General features: G+C 41.2%; 1 protein-coding gene across 10 annotated transcripts in view; it reads left to right on the top strand.

The window, feature by feature from the left end:
• DPF3 (double PHD fingers 3) overlaps window positions 1–25,607 on the top strand; it is a 193,818-nt gene that overhangs the window by 154,525 nt on the left and 13,686 nt on the right. For 7 of the 10 annotated variants that reach the window (XM_032110855.1, XM_032110851.1, XM_032110852.1 and 4 more), the window contains 2 exons: window positions 23,987–24,099; window positions 25,401–25,482. In XM_032110855.1, the coding sequence (XP_031966746.1) occupies window positions 23,987–24,099; window positions 25,401–25,482 (195 nt within the window). Of the gene's footprint in view, window positions 1–1,061; window positions 2,459–7,137; window positions 9,503–23,986; window positions 24,100–25,400; window positions 25,483–25,607 lie in introns of those variants that run through there. The other 3 variants (XR_004240606.1, XR_004240608.1, XR_004240609.1) reach the window with 1 other exon arrangement.

Below are 25,607 nucleotides of genomic sequence, written 5' to 3'. Positions count from 1 at the left end.
GTGAACAGGATTTACTTCTTTTTGTCTCAAGCAATGCAGTGTACTTGCTATATGGCTGATTCCTGTAGCTGGAGCAGGGAACCAACAGTTGGTTGCTTAATACCATGCTACTGTTTGTGAATAACAAAATAGCTGTTCCCTAAAATCTCACACTTCAGTTTTGCTGGGGCACAAAAGACATCTTTTTGTCTACCTTCCCCGAAGAGGGAATTTGAAGGTCGTACTATTAATCACATAAAAAGTTTGACTGGGAGAGAAAACAAACCTCAATTTCACAGGTTTCAGTATTTGACTTCTCTTTTTAAGAGTCTTCTTATGGTTGTTGTTGCCTTTATTGATATTCTGTGTGGAGAATTTCCTGTTCCATCTTGAAAGTTGGATTGACTCACACAAATTTGAACTTTTCAGTGTTCCCCAACATGGGTTACTCCTCCAGTTGTCTTAGCTGTTGAACTGTATATATTAGTTTTGGGGGTTTTTTGGTTGTTTTTAAGTACACACCATGAAATTTGTATTAAAGTACTGGTTTAGGTTACTTTCATTTAGTCTTCAAAATGTATTTAATTTTGTCTGCAGAGGAGGTTCTTTAGGATCAGGTGAAGAACGGGGATAAAAAGTAGTCCTGAGGTTGGTGAGGTATCTAGTGGTTTACATTTCTACAGCAGAAAATTTGTGACTGTTGATGCCATTGTGCTTAGAGCTAACAGTGTCTCATTACTTATATGGTCTAAAAATATTTAAAAATTGATCTAAGTAATCACGGGGAAATATTTTACTGTCTTTTGAAGAGAGGAAAACATGATTAACCCTTTCGCTGCTGTAGCTATGGGCACCTGTGGTGTTTGTAGATTTTTTCCTTCGAAAGAGAAATTGATCCTTTGTTATTTTTCTTACTGCAGTTCTACCTATGCTATGTTGTTGGGGTGCGCGGGCAAACACCAGCACACACCTATGAGCTTGATAGTCTGACTTGTTTAATGATAATGCAAATGATGAAAAAAATGATGATGATGATGCCTGTTGCTTAACCCATGTGCTGATATATTCATCATACATGTCAGCTCATTTGGGAAGAGAAGGCAGGAGGGACGAAGCAGCGCCAGCACGCACTACGGAGGACTTGTTCGGTTCCACGTCAGAAAGCGACACCTCGACCTTTCATGGCTTTGACGAGGACGATGCAGAAGAGCCTCTCTCGAGCCGAGGAGGTGGCTGTGGTGGCAGCTCTCCCTCTGCAGACAAAAAGGGCGGCTGCTAAAATAACTAAAAAGACACAGAGACTCTGAGCGATTTGCTGTCCTTTTTACTACTAAGATTATTACCTTTTTCTTTTTTTTTAAATTTTAGGTCCCCTTGAGTTTTTGGTTGGTTGGGTTTTTTTTTCCCCTTTTTTTTTGTTATATTTGTTATGTTTTCCCTGTGGGGCATACACTGAAAGCACAAGCATTTAAAGATCTTGACAACTACTTTGAAGAGACAGAAGGTTTTTGATTTTCCTTTTTTGTTTAGGTTTTTTTTTCATTTTAATTTGGTTTTATCCCACCTCCCCTCCTTCTCTTTCTCTTTGGAAACATAAAAAATGGATTTAATATTTTTTTTTAATAGTGAGCAGAGTTGATTTTCTTGTCTTTTAATATATATATCAGCAAACCACAAAAAATACAGATGGGTTGGAGAACAGAAAGTAAACCCAAATAGTTTTTTTTAATTATTATTATTTATATATTCTATATATTATTAGAAAAACTACTTTTTAAATAAAAAAATAGAAAAAAAAAACAAAGAAAAAAGCAATGGATGTCTACTTGATAATAGAACTGTTTCTAGAGAACCACTGTGGGCAGACTCTATCAGGGGACAAGGAAACCCTTGATGTGATGGCTTCTGCATTTCGAGATTTTGCACTTACTGTAGCATGTGAAGTCTGGCTCTTCTCATACATCTGCTATGCTACAGCCTGAAAATACAAGCAGCTCCATCGAAGACCATGGCCTTGGGGAGCACATTTCCATCTCCTTTGGACACCTTTACACTCAGTAGATCTCCCTGCAGCCCTTCGTGTCTTCCCTGCACCATTCTACGTTTTTTTTCTTTTCTTTCACCTTTCACTTGATGGACAGCAATTTCCAAGCATAGGGATGGAATATGAATGGCAAGTCATAGACATCACAGGCAAAACAAATGGAGAAGCAGAATCATGGAAGAAATGACACGGAAAAAATACCTCACCTATACTTTTCTTTCCATTTTTAAATTTCAATTCACAGCATTTTTTCCTGTGTTGCCCTGTTTTTTCTCTCTGTAGTGTCTCATGAGACACTTTATTTGCTTTTTAATTGCTTCTTTTGAAATAAACCAAAGCAATACTAATTAAAGTTCCAAGGGCAATGGAGAAGAGAGTGACTCCCTTCCTAGCAACTTTCCCAGAAAGGAGGAAACATGCAACAGGATCTGAAAGGTATGTCCAAGCTGAAATGTCTTTCACTCAATTGTGAAATTTCTGTGCCCTGGATTTTCAGCAGACCCCTGACTGAGCTTTTTGTAGCAGCAAGTCCCATGGATTAAATTGTATTATAAGTATGTGCCACATTCACACCCCTGGTGAAGCCAATGGAAGTTTTGTGGGAGCAGGATCCAGACTTGTGTACAGTCAGAAGTGATGCAAAAGGAGTCAGTGTGTAGTTACGTTTTGCTGTCCTAATGCAGGCAAAAATCTCCCTGGAGCAGGGGCTAGATTAAGTTCTAAAGACCTATTTTTACTGATGTACATAATGCAAACAGGGTGAAATCATGACCTGATTTAGAGCAAAGGCAAAGGAGATATTTCTCTGGACAGTGCCTAATCCTTAAACTGTAGGTGTGTGATATTGATATTTGTAAAAGTCTCAGCCTTGCAATAAAGAATTTGGATATGTGTAATGAATGAAGCCAGACCAAATGGACTCCATTTTTCCTGTTTCTTTACTAGTGTAACCTGTCTCTGAGAGCAATTTCAACTCCCTCCCCCAGCCTCCAACCATGTAGAAAAAAAGAGAAACAATTCAGCCTCTTGATTTTTTAATTTTTCTCTTTAGACATGGAATGAGCAGTGGACAAATTCTGCTTTTAGGTGTACAGGCATTAATCCAGAATATAAGACAATGGATGTCTAGATTACATTAATAATCTGCCTTCAGGATGCTGTTAGAAAACATTACAAGTACCTCAGTATGTGTATACCAAAGGACAGTGCATGCCAGAACCATGCATACTTGCCAGGAGAAAGCCTCGTTTAAGCTTTCCCCATTTTGATAATCCTTTTCTGTTGCTATTGTGTTTCTCCTGATTTATTATAATCAATCAAGTGTCAAATCAATTATATTGTGACATAATCCTGTCAATGAGAAGTGTACTTTAACTGATAAAAACATTCATTTCTTCCACAACCAGTCCTTTTTTTCCTCTGAAATAGTGCAAGATAAATATATAATGTCTTGCTACTCTTCTGTATTTACTAAAGCTCAGTCCTTGCAGCACCTGAATTAGGTAGCTGAAACCTACCCAAGTACATCTTTCTGAAGAACTCCAATCACTGCATAAACTGCAGAAGAGGCATACTCTAAATGGAGTTTTTCCAAGTGGAGTCCTTAACATTGTCCTTTGTGAACCATGCCTAATGCATTCTGGGCTCTTTTGGAATACAAATAATAATCAGATGCCCGTAATTCATTAAGTTTTGACTTAGTTTCACAAATACAGTTACTATAACAATGCATACAGTCTTAATCCTTTTGCAACCAAACCACCCATGTTTGTGACAACTGAGTAGCACAGTACCCTCAGAAAGAAACCACAACAGCTCACAAAGTGCATACGAATTGCCAGCTGACATTTATTACAGATAGCATAGAAAATATCCTCACAGTTATTTATGTCATTAATGTGTTTATGAATGCTCACTCGTTCAATATAGTCCTGAGAGAGCAAGTAAGGTAAAATTAATTCACTGTTATGGAGTGAGAGTAGTTCTTAGATTCCTCAAGATGCCTTATTGGATTGAGATAACCAACATGAGTTTAGTTCAGCAGGCTGAGCAGTGTGGTACTGACCATACGAAGGCATTGATCATAGCGAGGAAATTAAGATGTAGAGTTGGAAGATAAAAGAGTACTTGTTTAAGTCTAGATTGTAAAGTAGTGTTAATGGTGAATATTGCATGGAGTGTTGACATGGAAATGAAATATTCTCAGGACATGTAGTGCTTGAGTGAAGGCTGGGAACAGGGAAAGAAGGTTGGTACTTCCTAAGATGAAGGAAGATGAAAGCAAAGCGAAGGGGCTGCTACACAAGACCCTCTCATGAGGGGAAGATGACAATGAGGCAGCAAATATATAGGAGAAGGTTTCATAAATGCAATTTAAAAAAAAAAAGGACTCTGACACTAACATAACCAGTTCAGAAATGAGGGAACTGCACAGTATCAAATATATCTTAAAGGGCATGTAGATCCCAAACCAAACTGGGGAGGCATAAAAAAAATTTGCAATTTGAATTCTGTATTGTAACTAAAAATTTATCTTTGAAATCAGAAAGAAATGTGATGCTCTTTATTCCCCAGTGATTTCAGCAGTTCAATGAAACTTTCTGTTCTTCATAAATTCTTCAAAGGTGTAGCCCTTCAACTAATCAGAACTCTGGCTATTCCCGTTCTCCTCCAAAGATGTCCTTACTACAGGGAGGTTGGCACAAGCCTGTCCAAAGAGTCTCCTGAAACACATGCTCCCACACAAACCATGAATCAAAATAAGACAACCCCAATGTGAAATGTGAATAAAGGGGTGTTTCATTTCAGGCCCTAAATGCAGACTTTTCTGTGTTTAATCATATAAGCTGTCTCCTCAGGCACCTTTCCAGTGCTCCATACTAAAGGATATTAGAAAACACACATAGTTTCCTGAGTTGTCCTCTGCTAACTCTGATTCACAGATGGGAGCAGGAGAATAAAGGAAGTGGCATGCTGCTTGAGCAGCTGATAAGGGAGAAGAAAGGCTACACGGAGTGTGCACTGATCCTTAGCCTATTCCCTTTTGAGGCATTTAATTAGTTGAAATTTTAGCAGGGACAGACTTCAGCTCTTTCATGAAAACAGTATAAATTTTCAATCATGATAATATACATTGAGAAAATTTTAAGAAAATACAGGATTCTGGCATAGAAATTAAAAAATAAAAGGAGAACCAGGCATGTGATGGAACAGGAATGGAACTGAAATCTGACTTGCTTCACTTTGCATCTCTTCCTTTCACCCAGGCACCCTCCAGTTTTGTGGGCTGGATATTTATTTCTTGAATATGTAATGTGCTTGGAATAACATCGTATATATGTGGTAAGGTCATAAATAATGAGCCCAGGCTGCTGAAACAAGAGCCAGAGAGAACTTTACCACTGACTTCAGAAGGATTACCACTGGGCTTTCTTAGCCACTGCTTTTATTGAATGAAACCTCCCGGTTAATACGCTTGCTGGTATGGTGTAGACAAGCTCTGAGATGGCCATTTGTTTCAGCAGAATGTGTTATTAGAATCCCCTCCCCACATTGTTTTGCCTTTGAGCTTTTACATTAGTTATTCATTTTGAGCTCCAGTTTGCCATTTTACAGACCTCAGCTAAGGCTCTTGATTGAAGACAGAGACTCAGTTTGCTGCCTGCTGATGCATGGAGCAAACAAGAACTCCACCCAGAGAGTCAGAGTCCAGACTGTGCTAGGGTACCACTGTGTTCTCTCCTGCCCACTCTGCCTTTCTTTGGTTAATTCTTGCAATGATATTTTGAGATGGGCCCTAAAATAATAGTTCAAATACTATAAAACTATGGAGTTTTCAAAGCCTGGCTCTTCATGCAATTTGCTTCTTCCCCATGGAAAGCCGCTTTACTGAATCAATTCCTCAAGCAAACATTTTATTGACCCCACTGGGAGTCATCTCATTATAAAAACTGCAAAATCTTCCCAGTGTGTTTTGTGATGCAACACATATAGATGTTTCCAATAAACACCCATTTCATAGTCTCCTTTTTGTTTTTTTTTTAAATTTATATGAAATTTGTAGCTGTAAGTGAAGTATGAGGCACGTACATGAGTTCAGTGCTGTCATGGGGCTGTTTTGATAAACCTCACAGTGCAGGAATTCAGCCAGGATGAATTTTTGCTGACTAAGCCATTACAATAAACCCTTCCAATCTTTGTTCTCTTTGCCAGACATCTACCAGTGTCGAAAAAATCCAGCCTGTATAAATACCATAGAATACTGAAATTGAATCAGAATTATTTCCATGTCCCTGTCTGTATTTCCATGAATGCTAAGTTGCCAATTTCAGAGAAGACAAGTTGTAATAACATTTAGAAAAAAACTCCAGCTCTTGGAATTTCCAGGTCTGATAGCTCTGTTAAGCAGATGCTGCCAGTTCATATTGTTGCCTTATTCTTTTGGTCTCTGGCAGCTCCTAAGATTTTGGACCTTTATGTAGTTCAGAACTGATATGAGAGATGTGGGAAGACATGGGAAGAGGCACTTGCATTTTGTGGAAATAAAGAGATTATTTTATTTGCTATCTAATCCTGCTCAGGATCTTAGCAGTATGTAACTTAGTCAATTCACAGAATAAATGCAATGCAAAATGCAACCTTTCATTCTTTCCAGAAGTTATCGCATTGCTGCCACCCCATGTGTATCATTTAGCCTTCTGAAAATGTCTTTTGTGCCATGCTGCGTACACTTGTGGCTCCCTACAAATAATTAGTAGTAGAGCAAGGTAATTAGAGCAGGATTTCATAAGCAAAGGTCTTAACCTTGACTGAAGAGACAGCTATCTAAGCTGAATGATGAAGGTTATTTAATGATGTTCCCCAATAAGAAAGATTGACAGTGTTTCAGTCCCTTTCTTTTGGATATGATTTTTTCTTATCGATTTGTTTGCTTTGTGTTCATTTATGGCTTCCACAGTCAGTTGAAGCTGAGTCTGTTGAGCTATATTTTCAAGGAACTAGAATGCAAGCAGTGTTGGAAATTTGGTTTGTGCTATTTCTGGTTTTTTTCTGAACACTTGCTTTTGTTGTCTGAGTTTGTTTAGTTTTACTTTGTATTGCCTTTCCCTCTGCAGTCAGCCCTGCCCTCATGGATTCCAGCAGCCTTCAAGCAAGACCATTTCAGAAGAAGACTGAGAGAAGCCCAGGGATGCTTTTGATACTTCCTTCCTTGCCCTGACTCTTCCGTACCCATGTTCCATCTGGCACAGGAGCCTGGACTGTGGGAAGTTGGCTGTTGAGAGAAGTTCTGGGGATGCCCTAAGCTGGTGCAATACAAAGAAGTTTTTTGAAGTCTTGATTTCACTTCCTTTTAAGTGTGTGTATAAACCCAGGTCAGACTGGAATTGATCTACAATAGAACTGACTGAAAAACAAACAAACTGAAAAAGACAACTATTTTATTTATTTCAATATTTAAGAAAGAAGTGCTGAAGTTGCACAGTATTTTTGTTTGAAATACATTTTACTTCAAATTTTAAATGCAATTTTGTGAAGACATGAAATTTTAAAAAGCACTTACTGTAAAATAAAGACTGAATATTTACTTTAAGGAAAAAACTTTTTTTAAATAATGAAAATAAAGGTCAACTCTGCTCTCTCTCTTACTTTAAAGAAGCCATTCATACATGTGCTGGGTATCTTTGTTTTTTGAAAATTGGATGTGGTAAGTGAAGATTGTTCTGGTTTATTTTCTCCTTAATATTATCCTGTTAGATGCTTAAAACTTACTTTACTGTACTGTGTTAGGCACAAATCTGAACAAAAACTGTTGGAGTAGTGAAGACCAGGCTCAGTGGTTGAATTTTTTTGTTCATCAAAATCATTCGGATTTTGTGTCCGTTTCAAAGGACTGTCTTCCAGTAGGATTGATGTGTCTCTTCTGCATGGTAAAAGAGGTTTGCTCTTGAGCAACTCTGTGAAATACTTCTGCTGAAAGAGGGGTTTAAAAATCGAAAACAACTCCATTCATTTTTGTATAATTTTTTGCTTTGGTAATTCCACAGTTGACTGTGAGTTGGTAGTAAGGGAAGTATCTAAATGTTAAGTGCTCTTGGCATGGATCTTCCTGTCAAGGATGATCTCATGTGTAGAAAACTTGTGTACTTCAGCCCTTTCTGAAGTGGTAGTGGACTTGGAAAAGCATACAGGTGCAACCACATGTCTGCAATAAGCAACAGGGGTTACTATGCAGGAGAAAAATACAAGTTCCCACAGCTGCAATCCTAAGTTGTCCTGTGAGGCAGTGGGGAGGGATGGTCACATCCCAAATTCTAAGTTGTTAGGCATTTTCTTGGTGAAAAAGGTGTTCTCCTTCGTACAAGCACTGGAGGGTTTTGTTGGCTGCCAGATCTGCTCACAGTGGTTAGCACAGGTCTGTTCAGTGTCAGGTGTGATGCAGTCTAGTAGGGATGCAGGACAGCCTTGTGTCCTAGGAGAAGAGTGTTGGACTTCACTCTGCCTGGCACCCCTGTTACAGAGGAGAAGCAAACTGAGGGCAAACCATACCAACAATTATTGGGATTGACCCTCAGGGTATAGGCAGAAAAAAAGTAGTTTTGTTAATGTGGCTTACAGTGGCTTTCAGAATGAAAAAAAATGTCTACAAAAATGCATGCTGACAGGTGAAGCTGACAAAAAACCTGGTACTGTGTTCTGTTTCCTGCACACTTAAAACTCAAACTCATCTCATTGACAAGTTTCCATGTGTCAGTAGCAGCAGATTTTTCACTCTTCTCTTTCCCTTCTCCCAGATTAAATCTTCCCAGATTAAAACATAAAGTCAAAAATAACCATGTAAAGTAGTCCTGCTCCAAACTAAATTAAATGACAATTTTGTGTCCTAATTGGGCTCTTTAGCAGGATGGGTTTGCTTTGCTCATGTTGTTGGTTTTTTAAACTTGCAGTGGGGAACTGCCTCTAGAGAAAAAAAAAGAAATAAATTTTCATTTCATCAAAATATAAGACGCACAACTGTAATGAAGATTTGAAAATTGTAGGGTCTGTGTTCAGTTTGTGTAATATTCCTTCCAAATAAAAATTCTGCTTCCAGCGTTCCTTACTGTATATTCCTCTGTAAATATTATTTTCCCAAAGCAATTCCACAAAGTCTTTTTTAGTACAAATAATCTTCTTTTAAAAAGACATTGTTGAGCAACATACATGTACATTTACTTTTCTAAGCTCTCCATTGTTTATTACTCTCTTTGAAGCTTAAAATAAAACTTCCTCCTCTATTGATTTTGTTTCCCTTTTCCATTTTGTAAATTGTGACTTTTGTCCCTGGATTTTGTTTGTTATTTCCTAACAAACCATGACATTAACCAAGAATTATCTTAATTTTTCTCTTTTACTTTCTCTTCTCCATTCATTGGACTGCAGAAAATGGTCCTGTTACTTGCTATAGTGAAGGTAGGCAGGAAATAAAAAAGTGCTTCTGTATAGGACTTTTTATAAGAGTGTTTTCTATCATTTGGTGATAATAGAGGATCTTCCTAAATGTGTTTGTATTTTAATAGCCTTCTTCATGAAATGAATAGAGTTGCATTAAGGTAATTTGGAGTCAAAGCTGGAGTCTAAGTTATATGATAGCTGTTTGCATAGATTTTAGTGACATTGCCTTAAGGAGTTCTGCCCCTACCTATGCTGTTTCCAATCCAGTCACTGGAGTAACAGGAAACTGTGGTTCCCTTTGCCTTTCACAGTGCTGGCATTAACCTTCCCTTTCCCTTTACATGTATTAGATAAATGATATGTCTGTATAGAATGAAAAGAGAAAGAGGAAATACTGTTTCAGATTGGATGCTATCTTTTTAGGAAATTCTCTGTGTGACCTCTTCCCTAATATGGCTTGCTGTTATTTTTTATAAAGCTCTGTCACACAGATGGGCTCCTACCTGCCTGATTCTTAACATCTGGATGTGACAGACTGTGTGTCTTCATGGCAGATAATTAACTATTCTTGGTCTTCTTTTATAGCCTTTCCATGTAAATTTTTATTTTTCACAGGTGTAATTTCAATTTCCATTAGTGTTTTGTTTTTTCACTCTTTCTTCGAGTCATTACAACTTGGAAACTTCACTGCTTGCCTTCAGACCTAATCTTTACCCATGCAAGGCCTTTGGCCAATTCATTGTAGGAAGGAGGAATCAAAAAGGCAGTTTCAGCTACCTTTCCTGTCTTCAGTTACTGTGACTCTTTGCGACCTGTTTGGGATCTGATAGAGCAGCTCATGGACTCAGTGGATTGTCCTCAGCTGTTCTGTGGCTAAAAAGGTGTTTCCTTCCTTTTCACTTGTGCACTCGGGACCAGAGGCAGCTGAAAAGGTGGGGCAGGTGCCAACTATCTCTGAGCCATGCTGAGAAGGCAGCTGTGAGAGTCTCTTCAGAGTGCACACTGAGTGATAGCACTGCTGCTTTTACTAGAAACTTCCATTTTCCTTTTGTGGTTTGATGTCAGATATTCTTACAATGATCTGAGCTGCAGGCTTAGAGAACTACTTTTTTTATAAGGATTTCGTGGGGGCAGGTAATATTTTCCTACCTGAAAGCAGAGAAAGGAGGGGAGGGTATGTGATGGCTCCTGGTCAGTGCTGCTGTTTCTGTTCTTCTCTAAGCCCCTCTTGAGCTTTCTGCTGTGCTGGAGAGGACAGAGAGACCTATGCAGATGTTGGACTGACATTTTCATTGTCCTCAGTGTGAGGGATGCAGAGTGCAGAACGAGACATTCCTGCTAATGTAGCCAGAGTGAATGTGTGTGTTGAAACTGGCCTTTATGGATGTCTGTCAACACCTTATTTAGCAGAGCTGTTGTTACAGGTTGCCATACTCCAAGGAATGTCTCTACACAAGTCTTATTACTTTGAACATTTTTGTGTCTTTTTTTTATTTTCTTTTTTGTTTTCCAAAAGTTTTTTAAGCCACAGGCCTGGAATTAGAAATGTTAAGAAAAAATCTTAGTTTTGCAGAAATTATCTGAACAGATAAGCCCCTGAACAGATTTATGCTGACATAAATAGATCTTATTTTCCTGTTTGGAGAATGGCTCTTGCCAGTGAGAGTGAGAGATGTCAGCAGGAGGAACTAAAAATGTCTTTCAGCAGTGCAGCAGTTAATGGGTGCCCCCAAAGCTGTGCTTCCCCCGGCTGAGACCGAGATGAAGGCTGGCAAGGCTGAGGGCTGGAATCCTGATTTCTCTGGGTGGAGTGAAAAGAGTGTCAGCTAATTTGCTTTGGCCTGAGCTAGAATATTGCACTGGTTTAAGATTTATTACGAATTTTTGCCTGCAATCAGAAAAGAAATCTGATTAAATTTCCATCTTGGATCTGTGAGCCCTACTTGTATTTAATTCCTTCAGCCTATAGGTGATAAAAAAGCCCCATAACATTTTCTCTCTAAACCAAAGCTTTTAATTCTCATTAGCAATGATGTAGATTTCTCTGTACCCCGTCCCATCCCTGCTGTTGAAGATGGATGAGTAAGACCTCAGCTACATAAGGCATGCATAGCAGAGCACATAAGCAATGACTACTGCCCTCAGCTTTGGCTGGGTGTGTCCAAATTGTGGCTTGATGTTTTTAAGATCTCCATTATCCCTTGGAAATTATTGTATAGAGATTGTATTTTGTTTGCTGCACTAAAGCTGGACATTTGCCACAGTTAAGCCCTAACTTTGATTTTAATGACATAATATGAGAGCCATTCATCTGTGGCATCTCACCAGTATATTTTTGAAGACCTAACTACATTTTATGCTGTTTCAACAAATGCTCTTGCAGTGTGTGTTAGAAACTTCTACTGTCTCATCTGTTACTTCATGATGTTTTGTCTTTGCAGCCTCTAATTCTTCATGGTTCCATGGTGGGTGAACCATGGTGGGAGAAGGATGGCATTTACCTTCATGAAAGCAGAGATTCCTGGAGCATGGTGTTGTGGCTAATATTACTATCCGTAATTAGAAACAGGTTTGCTTGACGTTGCCTAAGACAGCTGTGGTAACTTTGAATGACCTACAGGCCAACAATGGCACTGCTAAGGAAAAGGCAACATGCTTTGAACACTGAAGCTGGGCAGTGGGCTGAAGCTCTTGGAACTTCTGCTGCCTGCCTGAGAGAGCTTGCAGAGGGGTACTTCTTTTTTTGGCAACTCAGCTGATGGATGGTACCTCTTGAGTGGGAACAGACACAGCCTCCCTTCAATGTCTTAACACTGGTTTGGGTTTTTTCAGAGTGGGGTTTAATTTCTCAGTGTTGCTCATCTTCCATAACCAATTCTCAGTAAAATCTAGTTTATATCTAGGTTTGCATAGGTGTTAAGAGTAATTTTTTACTTGGACTGAAGCCTTTTCTCATTACATTTCTTCAGTCTCTGCTGTTAAGTGTCCTCATATCAGTGACTTCATTGTGGACTGCAGGAAGTGAAAAGACCAAATCTTTTCAATACAGCCTCCTTTTTTGAAACAGAATAGAGATTTTAAATAATGCTGGAGATAGTTTTGTCAAGCACTGCTGCAGACTTAGCTTGCTATTTTGTATTTCTTTCACTAGCCAACAGCCATTAAATTCTTCACATGACGATTTCAGGAATCAGTACTGAGGCCAACTCTCCAAGGTGAGAGGAAGTCATTGGATGTGAAATAGTGGAAAGCTGTGCTGTCAGTAAAGGGGTAATTTTATTTTAGTGTCAACCAGTGTGACAAAGCTTTCAAGTTCATGTAGCACTTTGTGCAGTGGAGTTTGCATGGAATGGTTTTAAGTCTATGTTTGAGAAATTAATTTTCCCCTGTTGGTACAAATCATAGTTGCCTCACATCAGTGCTCTGCTGCGAGTGGCTTAAATATGTTAAACAACACTAAAGCCTTCCTTTCCCCAGGAAAGGAAGCCCTTTCCCCAGGCTCAACAACTTGTTTTACAGTACAGTGAATTCTGGGTCAGAAGTCTCATCCATTGCTGGAATATCTGGCCTTTGGCTTCTTAAAGAGCAGGTTCCAGGACTTCTCAGATCTTTCTATATTGACTGTGTCTCTGAATGTGTCCATCAGCCTAGGCGCTTAGGATAGTTTTTAACTGTCCACAAACTCTCTCTAGGTTGAATTTGCTGTTGTAGTGTTCAAGCATGCAGATGGCCAAGAGTTGTACATTCCTTCATCTAGAGAAAAGGACTTTCTCCGGGTTAGGGAGCTTCATTTCCCTTGCAGCCTCTTCATTAACTAGCTCTCCAAGACCCTTTCCTCACCTCCATTAATGGTGAGATTTTACAAGTACTTAGTGAGCTGAAAGAATGGAGATGAATTTTCTAAGGACATCCACGACCATTATATTCCTCTGTGACTGTTTACATATTTACAGGTCTGGAATCATGTGAAGAAGAATTAGTCCCCATTAGGTTCAGTGCAGCTATCACTGAGAATTTCCAGACATCTTGTGGGTGGTGGGATCCCACCTAACGGAGAACATTGTAGGTGATGAACACTCTCAACAGCTGTTAAAAGTGAGAGGACTTGGACTACCCAGAGCCTGGTCAGACCAACCTGTAGGAGAGGATTTCCCAACTTCCTGGCCATTAACACAACCACTGAGCAACAGCCCTGCTGGCCAATGGAGCAGCCAGCTAAGAGCAGGGTCAGAAGAGTCACAGATTGTTGTAGTACTGTGGAAGGTCATTTTCTGGAATTAAATACAATAATATTCCACTTTTGTATAGGCTTTGTTGAACGATTCCTTTGGTGCTGAAAAATAGCAAGACTAGTGAACTGTTTAATGAGGGACATTATTGTCCACTGCCGTGGAACTAGCTAATTTCTTGTTTAATCTGATGTGATATTTAGCTGCTATAAAGTTTTGGTTGTGTAGGTTAAAGCAGCACTGCTCACTTGTTACCGGTTAAGGAATGGCCAGGACATTGACTTGACTAATCTGGGGTGGAAGGTCTGGTGAGCTCTAAGAAAAGAGATCATGGATTTTAATCAGGTGGTTTTCCACTGAAAAAAAAAAAAAAGAAAATCCTACTGTTTTAATCTCTGGCAGCATTTTGTTGGACATTTACAAAAAAAGCCATTGAAATAACTGAACTGAAAAATACCATAGTGAGGACAAAAGATTTTGGTTTGATTTGAAATGAAACACAATCTCTCTTTCTCAATGAAATGGCCTTTTCCTTCTGCCAACTGCGCACAGGCTTGAATGAAACATTTCATTTGTGACTATTTTTTCTCTTTCTTAAAAACAATTCCCTTGAGTTCAGTTTTGAAGCAAGGTACTGCTCCAAAATGAAAGTCCAACTTCTTATTTGTGAGACATTGGTACAAAATGTCTCAACCTTTCTGAAAATCAGTTTTTCGCCCTGCCACCTCTTAATCCTTTCTTCCGTCCTACTTACTTTTGACTGAAACTACTTTGTTCAAATTCACTCCTTCACTCAGATGTTTAGATCACCTTGAAACTGCATTTTTTAGAGAGTAAACAAAGACATTTCACTCCCTCCTACCACTCTCACACTGATGCTCTTCAGCATGTGGTTATAGCTTTTACTTCCCTCTAGATATTGATGTTGCTGGGAGTTTGGTGGGGAAGTGAAAACTGGCTCTCTTGTTGATGAAATCTCTATTGGCACTTAAAAATTCCCAACCAAACAGGGGCTTTGACTGACAGAGAAGGGAAAAAAAATCAGTGTTTTCCAGCTTCTGACACTGCCTTACAAACAATGGAGAGTGTGCATGGGGATCACTGCCTGTTTGGCAGCTGAAAGGGTTTCTTTAACTCAACAAGGGACCAAAGTAACTTGCGTGGAATTGGTCTTGTTTGTGTTGGGCGAAGCAGTTCTACTTATGTCTGAATATACAGTCACATTAACAACAGTGTAAATTATGCTTCTGTGAGAAAGACAGACCTCTTGCATTTTCATCATGTTCACATCAATTATCAGTCACTTATCCATCATGTGCTGAATATCTTTACCTAGATGGTATGCGGTTACCTCATGTAAGACCAATGAGGTCACTGTCTATGCAATGGCACGGTGTCTTCTGCATTGTTTAGTTTCTTTAGTATTAAAATGATGACATTTAAATAATTTCTCTGAAGTTTGCCATTTGATTTGAAATTTCTGGAACTGTGCTGGCAGGGAATTACTCTAGAGTCATTCCTTAATCTTTCTAGAAAAAGTTACTCCAGAGATTTGTAATACTCTCTCCTTTTCCCCTTTCCTTTCCCCAAATTAATCAGCTTACCCTGTTTCCAAGTGACAGTTATGTTTGTGAGATGTCTGTTCCATGACTCATGGGTGAAATCAGCTCTGAAGTTCTCCCCATGGTCCTTGATGCTTGAGGAGGAGCACAATGGTGCAGTGGGGTTGTCTGGATGCTCTCTGAACTGACTGGGTGAACATGGCCTGTTTTTAGTGATGTCCATGTCACGATACATCACCTTCGTCGCACTCTCCCGCGTAATCCCAGCAAAGAAGCCCCTGTCGGAGTGCTCTGGGGAAATGATGTGTCTCATCCACTGCTGCTATTGGCTCAGGTTAGACACCCTTTTTTGGGTCAGTGTGAAAACACTGGAGTCTTTTCAAATGCTGCCTTGATATCATGGGCAGCGCTGGGCATCCCTGCAGGCATGCTGCCATCTGTGGCTGTGTTAGCGGGGCAGTTTAACACCAGAGGTACTGGGGAAGGACCAGGTATTTGGGCAGTAATATGGGTTCAAGCAGGTAGCAGAATCCTTGGTCATGTTAAAGGGAGGGGAGGAGGGGCAGTGCTGATATCTTGTTTTATGGGGGGGTTTAACAAAGGCAGTGTGCTTGCGGAAGGCTATTCAGGCTGCCATTTCCCTAGCATTTTAAACACCACCCTACTTCTCTCATTATAGCTGAGGATTTTGGCTCTCCCAGGGGGGAGGAGATGTTCTAAATGGGCTGCCAGGGAGGTGGATTTAATGCACTAGGAAGAGCTGGCTTCACCAAGTTAAAAAGCAAAACAAAACCCAATCCTCCATTCCTATTTTTAGTGTTTATGACCAAGTATTTTTGCTTGGTTGCTCATTTTGAAAGGGTTTAGTGAGCCTGCCAGTTGATTGAAGGCTCTGTGGTGTGTGAGCTGGCCTGGCTGGGGAGCCTGCAGTGCACAGCGACGAGGTCGAAGCTGTGCCGGAGGTTTTTTTCCACTGCAGTTTGTTGAAGGGTAACGAAAATGTCCCCGGGGCAAAGGGGGTGTTGGCTTTCCAGGTTATGGTGATTCATCTTGCCTGGATAAGCAGTCTTTCTTCCAATCCTGCATTTTCATCTCCATCTACCTCACCCCTACTTTGCTGTGCAACCAAATGCAAAGCCAGCCCCTCTCCACGCAGGGGTTTTGCTGGGGGTCTCCGGCAGCAACCCCGGTGAGCTGCACTGCCTGGGCAGCATTAGCATTCAGTGCCTGTCCTCCTGGCCAGTTCATGTTCTATAAATGGGTTTATTCTCATTATTAGGAGCTATGTCCCCGGCACATGGAGTCCGTGCGGTGCCTGCAGGCAGGTTTCCTTCCTGTTGGTGTTGGTAAGCAGCCCAAGAGCCTCCTGGCAATTAGCAGATCGTTACCCATAATGCAGCACGCAGCGATGCAGCCTGGTGGTTTTTCTGGAGGTCACTCTGACCTAATTCACCCCCAGGAATTGTACAGAGCTGGCATGACTTACCAGTGCATTAACAAGCTGATGCTTCAGTACAGGGTTATTTGAGTGCTTCCACATTATTTTTCTTAGGCAAGAAATAGCCATTTTGTCTAGCAGCCAACAGTGGTTAATAGGGGCCAGTCTGGAAGAAGAGGGAGCCGAGTACTGTCTAGTTTTGAGATAAGGCATTGGGGCACGTGGCATCTCCTTTGGCTCTAAGGCTGGGTGCTGTTTCTGATCCCCCAGGTTGCAAATGCACAGGGCTCAGTTTGCTGCTTCAGTTCTGCATTATCACAGCATCTTTGCAAAGAAAAGAGCAGCGTGTGTCAGGCGTGCCTGAGTCCCCAGTGCTTGGCTTCAGAGGGGAAGACAGAGGGACAGGCCTCTGCCCCAGACCTGCCCCAGCCCAAACCCCTGGCAGATATGAAATGGAGGTGCAGATTTCAGCCTGTCCCAAGCATTGCCCCCTGGCCGGAGGGGGGACACCCACAGAGCAGCAGAAACCCTGGCCAGGCTCATCCTCCCTCTGGCAAGCCTGAAGACAGAGCAGAGGGCCTGGCTGCAGCATCACCAGCCCAAATCAGGGTGTTCTCCCAGGGCAGTGATTTGTGTGTACCAAAGTTAATTGTTGGCTGTTTCTAAAGACTTCTAAAATCTGTAATTTATTTATTTTCATTTCTCCCTGCTGAGATATGTATGGCTGGATTGTGCATGCTGAGGAAGGGGTGTACTCAGGCACACACAGACCTATTGCAGTAAAACTGTTTTAAAGCATTTCTCAAGTAGTTTTCCTGTAAGATGGGCATCTGCTACCACAGGGATGGGGGTGTGGGGAGTGATTTGACTGACAAACCATTAGGAAGCCCAGAATAACTCACTCCTGGCTTGTCCCTTTGCATGCTCCAGAGGTCACCCCTGAATCCCACCCAGTTCCTCCTGCCACCCTGTGCCAGACAGAGTTACACTGCCTTGTCCACAGCTGATCTCCCTGGGTGCACTTTGTTTATGCACATGAGTGGCCTGAGCCAAGCTTTGCTCTTCATATACCCTCTGTAACCCAGGCTCCTTATCCAAGCTGATGCTCTTGATGCTTAAAAAGTTTTCAGAGGAAATTATGTGGCATTGTAGAGTCAAAGCTGGGAGTGAGTAGAGCTGGTGGGTGGACTTTCCTCAGGCAATGAAATTTTCTGGAGAGTGCCTGGAGATGAGGGGTGCTTTGGCAGGAGCTTACTCCTTTGCTCCCCGTGCCCTTTGGTGTTTGCATGGCTAAAGGAACAGCAGGGCAGTGCAGGAAAGTGAGCTGCAAGTGCCACCTGCCACACACCACCATTTTATAACTTCCCCAATCTCCCTGGCATTAGTTGCTTTCAAACACAGGTCTGTCCTGCTCTCAGTTCCCATTGACTCCAATTACACCTGCCAAACTGCAGCTGGGACTGAACCACTACCTTTTGCACAGGGGTTTTATTTGTCCCTTGGGTGAACTATTAAAGTGGGCTCTCTTGTACCAGTGCCAAATATTTGAGCGATTGCTTGTAATTTATATAACTTCTTCCACTGGAACTGGCAGTACTGAGAAGCAAACCACCACCTCTGGGGTGCAGCTGGCCACCAGTCCTGGTGCTAATGCAGCAGAGTGCCCCTACTCTTTTTGTGGGCTCAGTTTAAGCTCTGTCCATGCTGGCCAGAACAACTATAGGGCCAGAAAATGAAATAATAGGAACTATAAGCTCTTCTACATCTGAGTGATTTCAGACATCCATCAATTATTAAAGGCATTAATTCTTCCACAATTACTGGCATGTTGTGGCATATTAGAATAGAGGAGCATTGGTCTCTGACCAAATCAGACTGACCAGACTATTCCGTGGAATCACTGAGTCCTTTTGGACTCCCTTCTTTAGCAGAGTTGGCACTGCTGGAACACACTGGGAGAAACAGCTAGGTTTTCTCACGTCAGTCAGGACACAGAAATTCACAGTGGTGATATTTCCTCTCCTGTCTGATAATAACAAACCCCAGTGTGGTGCCAATGAGTGAGACTTTCTTTAGTTTGTTTGTATGTTTTTCTTAAGAAGCTGGATTCAGTAGGGCCCTGTGCTGATGGGGGTGAGACAAGAGCTCTTCACCTGCAGCCTCCAACTTCTACCCCTGTCCTGGCCGCCAGGAAAGCTGTTACATTTTTCTGTAATGAAATACTCCTGCTTTCCCCTATCACATAGACAGTGTGGCAGGTGGTGCCTTGGATCCTCACCCCCCCAACACTTTTGAAGGCTTCTGTTCATGAGTACCTCCATTTGAGCAGGCAGGCATATGGCTCTACACTGTAACACCTTCACATTGCAAGATGGGAAGGGCCAGGAAAATGCCAAGAGCTCCCCAACCTCTTCCCTTAGGAATGTTTGGTCTTTTTCTGGGAGCTGCAATTTCTTGAGCCCTGGGATTCTGGCAGAGCCAAGCCCTTCAGTGTGCTTAGGTAGTTTGAGTTTTTAAGGGCCCTTTCTAATCCATCTGTTGTTGACTCTGCATATCTGTAAGCATCCCTTCTTAGACAGACAAATGAGGGGTACCTTTTTAAATCATAACCAGAAAATCTTATCACTTATTAGAATTACAACTTTCCCTTCTTTTGCACAGATAATGGTAATAATTCTGTCTAATGATGGCAGTGGCCACAACGATCCTCATTCAGTCTTAGCAGGAGGAAATTATGCATTTTCTTTCCATGTTAATCTTCCATTATTTGGATGGGGCTCCCGTAACATAGGTCATTATATCTGTAATATGTATTTATAGTCGTTTGAAGACCTGAAAGTTTATGGAATAAATTCTGATGCAATATAGCCAGGAGGGCTGTGAGTTTTCATCATGCTATTGATTAAAAAGCCCACCACTATACTGTGAAGAGAATGGAAAGAAATGGAAACTGGATAAAAATTCCTTTTACTCTGTATGAATAATTTCACATTTATTTTTAAAAAAGAGTATTTGCTTATTTTTTCCCTCCTCAACATAATCTCGGCCTTTGTTTGAAAAAGGTTATTGATTGGATTGTTAACTTAAATAGTCTGTGGCGGGTGTGACAGAGCACATGGCTGCAATTAATCTTGCAATGCAGAATCCATTATTGAAAAAGCACTAATGAGCCATTCTAAGGCCTTCACTGGTCACAGAGTGCCTGGAAGCAGCAGATTGCTCCTGCCCTTTATTGTCAGTTTTGGTCTTTAGTGTTATACAGCCAGTGTAAGCAGAAGAGATTTTTAGATTTTTTTTAGGGTATTTATGTTAAAATTATCTTACCCATCAGCCTGCAATTGTACCAGGTGCAGGATACAAGAAATGGTCTCTGAATGTGCTCACCTCCCCATTCCTCTGACCAGATGTCTGGTAGACATAGTGTACAATTAAAGCCATTGGCATGTGAAACACTGATGTCTCTATAAAATATGGTCTCGGTCTCAGAGTTCAGATCCAGAGAGTTTTGACAAAGATGAGGGAGCTTTCAAACTTGAGCCACACTTTAAAATATTGTTTTAAGACAAAGGGAAGAGATGTTGAACACCTCACTGCGAGTTTTATTGTCTCTGTCTGTTGTTTATAGCTATTGCAGCATAGCAAAAGTTTAGGTGGAGAATAGTTATGGTAGATTAGAAACTGTCAGTGTTAACATATTGCCTTCTCCTTCAACAGAACTGCTCCCACGGTGTATTTTAGAGGTCTGTCTATTGACTTCGGTGACACCATAAATACGTGCTACTTCCTCCCCCATTAGATCTGCAGAGCTGATACAGACTTGTGAGAGTGATCCAGGGCTTCCCAGGGTGGAGCCACCACCTGAATTATTAACTGAGTTTCAGCTGCAGACTCTGCTGCACACCTTAGCCACAGCAAATGCAGTTCATCACACAATTGGGTGAAATAAGACTGTTTCTCCACCTTAAACACATAGCAAGAAGACTTTCAGCTCTCTGGCTTGTGTGCTACCACAGTGTCCGTAACTTGAATTGCATTTTGGACTGCCCTGTGTGTAGAAGTGGCCTGTGGCCTGAACTAGCTTTTTTTTTTTTTTTTTTTTTTATTTGGGAGGAAAAAAAGGGAATTTGAATCTACCTGTAGTAGCTTGCCACATGCAGCTACAGGGCTTTGTGTTCAGGTATTCTGACACAGAAGGAATGCTAAGAAGTTCTGTGATATGGAGCAGGGATGGCATTCACTAACACTGCCTCAGGAAGTCTTGGATGTGTGAATGTTCTCAGAGCATGTAAAACACTAGGTTTTGAACAAAAGTAGCAGGAAAAGAAAGAGATTGTGAAGAAGGAGAAAACAGGGAGGGAAGGAAAAAGAATTTTAATATTTTGAGTATCTAATGGCGTGCTTGCCATACACTACAGTGCCTCATCATGCTGATAGCATAAGTAAAAATAGTCTTTCCAATGATATTAAGTTGGGGTCATGGCACCACAAGGAATGTTGCTTAATGTGAAAGAGCATCTGACTTAGAGGCCAAAGAAAGACATTGTTTTTGCCTTACACATGGCATAAGCCCTAACAGAGAGCAACCTGCAGCTATACAGACTCTACTCTTGTTGTCACAGTACTTGGAGAGAGAGCCTAATGGAGTGAATAAATTGGTATGTTTTTTGCAAAATATTTCTGCATTGCTACTAAAAAGAAAGCACTGTGGCCCTTGCTCTACTACTAATTTTTCTAAAGAATCCTCAGCCCACAAGAGACCATTTCTTTTAGGCTTGTGGTTCTTAAGAAGTGCTCTTGCAATATGGGATGTATCACTTCAATGATGAGGCACCACTGATGTGAGATGCAGCACAGGAGATCTGCAGAGGGGTTTTTGAGGCAAATGATGAACAAAACAGTCAAGACTGATGACTGGAAGAGAGCAGGAATGGCTGTGAAAGGACAGAGATAAAGCAGTGAACAGGACCTTGACCCTCATGTTGTGTTAGAAAGGAAGGGTCTTCAGCTGGAGTCTCTGCAACGAGCAATGTGTGTACACAGGCAAGTGAGCACGTAAAGATGTACATGCATTTAGCTGGGATTTATTTCTGTAGGTTTGATTCCATTCTTTCTGTTTCTTTTCAAATGTGACTGAAGCTATTTAACTCTGATTAATTCACCTCCCTGTATGAGTTGCTTTCTGTGATATATTCCAGCACTGTACAACATTTCTGGAAGCAACTCTCTGCTGTTGGGATGAATTCCTCCTTGATGTGTAGTGTGGCACATTTGTTCTATTTACTGATGTTGGAATAAGGTTTGCATTTAGTGTAAATCAGATCTGGAGGAACATTTCAGTGTCATGTCAGGTTCTGCAAGTTTGGTAGTATCAGAAAGTATATGTGGTCCTCTCAGCAAGAAAAGGTATCTTGTCACATTTCATTCTGAATAGTTGTAGTTTCAAGGTCCCCAGAACTTTAGTTGGTCCACTGTAAATCTCAGTAAAATCTGTCACTTGTTTTGTGCTGACATTTCAAGGGCTTCAAAACCCAGTGATCTTCTTAGCCCATCTGAGCTCATCAGTAGTTGTCAAGATGTTTCTTTATCCAAAGGCTTAAGAGTGATATGAGCAATTTCATTGATCCCTCCTTCTCTAAATATCTCCTTTATTTTCTATTCCATTTCTTTAATAATTATGTGTACACATTTCTTTGCTGGACAGGCTTAGTTGTTGTATCACAACCATGCAAATATAACTGGAGAACAAAAATTCTTATTACAGCATTTGGTGGTATCATGGACACATTAAGGAAATATATTCCCTACAGCATTATTCCCTTATCCAGCAATTCTCAGCAACTGTTTGCTTCACTAGCTGGAAAATACTCTATTGACTTTCTTGAAAAAGAAACTTTTTGTAGGGTAGTGACGGGCGATGTGATGACACAGCAAAATATTGCTGATAGGTCTGGTAATGAAGATGGCACATCTGTGCCCACATCTACCATACACATGCCTTTTTTTCTTATTGGAGAAACAGCCTTTCTTTCTCCTCTCTTAAAAAGGCACTTAGGCTGGTGGAAGTGGAAAAGATTTTTTCCAATCCATTGGTTGTAGTCTAACAACAGCAGGTGGGGTAGAGGTGAAAAACCCCACACAACTCATGGCGCCAGTTTCTAGAGGTAGCAGGCAGCAGTGCTGGATGTGCATACCTGTGTCCCTAGTTTTTCTACACACGAGCAGTTGACTCTCCCTGCCCTGACTATGCACAGTGCTAATGCTTACGTGTGTCAGAGAGGGATTCTAATAATGAGGCTTTCCAAGAAGGCAGGCAGGAGCTTATTGCAGGCGACTTAGGCAATGTCTCAGCCTGGTAGGGGTGGTTTGGGAGTACAGTACTTTATTTCAGCGGTGTATTTGTCTTGTTTTGTTTTGCAGAAGGAACACTGATCCTACCTTTGGTTTGTTTGTTTGTTTGTATTTTCCCCTCCAGAAAGCCCATTGCTGACCCTGCTACTGTGATACCGCTGTTTTGCAAAGCTGAAGTCGACACGCATGTAGGGGCGGGGGTTGTAACTCTGGCAATTTGTCCTTCCCAATTAGATGTGACTGTTCTGCTAGCTTTCCCTTCTTTATTCCTTTCATTTAGTTCATTGTGGGAGTTGGCTTGGGTTTTTTTTCCTTTCAGTTTCTTGTTTTGATCCTGGAAGGTTAGCTGTGCAATTTGGTTTCTTCTGTGCCAACCAACTTTAGTGGCAGAGCTCTTAAAAAAATTAAAAGCGATATCCTTCCATCCTGTCTTGTGTCTTCTCTGTACGCTACTGCTTCCATTTAAGCAAAGTTTACAGAATTGCTCCACCCATTTGGACACCAGGAAGGGAAGCTGTGAAATGGAGAATAACCTCATTTCCACCAGGTCCTTCGTTCCGGTCGAAACAACACTAATTGAAACTGTAGTCCAATTTCTATTAAGACGGATGGTCTCTCTCTGAAATTGGGTTTGTTTCTGATTTCATCTTTTTTCTTGTTTTCTTTAAAAAAAAAAAAATAAACCCCCGTGAAAACCAACTGAAAGCCAAACCATTTTTAAGAGCTCTGAATAAAACTGCTTTGCTGATGGGGAATGGGTGGAGATGACTCTGATTTTCTCTTGTGCCCGGCAGCGAAAGGGTTAATGCCTGCTTTCCTCTTTGGTATCTGTTAGTTGCAGCCCATGTTGTGATCAGTCCATGTCCATGTGTGTTTTGTTCCCAAATTTAATACCGGTTAATTAACAAGCAATAAGTGAGCCTTAACAATGACCGTTGTTTCCGATCTTCCTCAGGACACCCGACCTGCCTGCAGTTCACCACAAACATGACTGAGGCTGTTAAAACCTATCAGTGGCAATGCATTGAGTGCAAATCCTGCAGCCTTTGTGGGACCTCAGAGAACGATGTGAGTCCATTTACCTTTTCATGCAAATAAGCATCACTGCAAGCTGCTGCTGTGCCCACCCTTGAGAAGCATGTGGCAATGGTGTGGGTCGCTGTTTTACTGCTGCTTCCATGCATCTCCAAGGAAGAGCCACCCCTGAGAGCAGAGATGGGCTTCTCCCCAGTGTCCCCATTCAGCCACTGGTCTGTGCTGAAATTACCATGGGTATCATACAGGGCCACTTAAGATGCTGATACTTGTGGTTTGTGTACTTCTTCAATAGAAATTAGCTGGGGGCCATGAATTCCTGTTGCAGGGAGCTGCAAGAAAGTAGTATTTTCAGTACGATAGTCAGAGGCAGATGTGAATACATGATAACCCAAGAGAGGGAAGTATGTTCTTCTGTCCCTGATTTTCTTTACTTTCTTTAATGATTTTTTAAATGTAATTACAAGACTTGGGAAACATGAAACCATTTGAACTGGGATGGCTAGGCCTCACCTAATCACTTACTCCAGTGATTTCCAGAGCCTGCAGCTGAGCAATGTCCTCCCTGTGGGGTTTGCAGTTAAAATCTGATGCTAAGGGCCCTTGGCGGCCTGTGAGAACCTTGAAAAATTGACAGTGGCTGGAGAGCTTTGGAGGTGATTAGTTAACACTATATTCCCTACAGCAGAATAAATTTGAGGCCTGAGATTTCATTTTTGTTTTAGCATAAAAAAAATAATCTGAAACTAGGGAGCTGTTCTGCCTTAGGAATCACAGGATACTTCAGAGCAACTTTTTTCACCCCAAATATATGAAAGAGCTGCAGACCACATGGTGGGGTCATGTAATTTCCATCTGTTTCACAAAAAATTTACTCAGCTGAGTTTTGGGAAGCTAAGTCAAAGGTTTCCTCTGAAGGAATTAAATCAGCACATGGTGACACTGGAGCCTAGCAAAGCCTGTCCTCTTCTCTCAGTACAGCATATCCCTGGCATAACAGCTTTTACTCTAGCATCATGAGGCCATCTTGGACAGGAACTCCTCCACTTCTCATTGTGATTTTCTAGTTAGAAACTGAACTGCCTTTGTGCTTAGAGAGGCTTTCTGCAGCCTCTGAGGAATATGGTGGTTGATCATGGATGAACAAATGTGATGCTTGTAGCCTTTATACTCCCACTAGTCTCTTAGTCTCTGTTGCTGCAGCTCTGCATTCCCAGCTGAGCTTTGCTGGTTACCTTACTTATGTTTTCATCTTGGCAAGAGATTAATTTACATCATTTTCTCTCTTCTCCTCTTCTTCTCTCCCTACTGTCTCTCCAACAACCCTGCCTCAGGACCAGCTGCTCTTCTGTGACGACTGTGACCGTGGCTATCACATGTATTGCTTGAATCCACCAGTCTTTGAGCCCCCAGAAGGTAACATATGACTGAAGTCTGCTTTGAAAATCACAAGAAAGTCTTTGTGGAGAAGGGAAGAATTTCGGAAAGGTGTTATGCAGGGTTAAGGAAACAGTAGCAAAGCAAACGGAGGTAGCACTACA

Source organism: Corvus moneduloides, chromosome 6 (genome assembly GCF_009650955.1).
Source record: "Corvus moneduloides isolate bCorMon1 chromosome 6, bCorMon1.pri, whole genome shotgun sequence".
Classification (NCBI taxonomy): Eukaryota; Metazoa; Chordata; class Aves; order Passeriformes; family Corvidae; genus Corvus; species Corvus moneduloides.
This window is presented reverse-complemented; position numbering and strand designations above follow the sequence as displayed.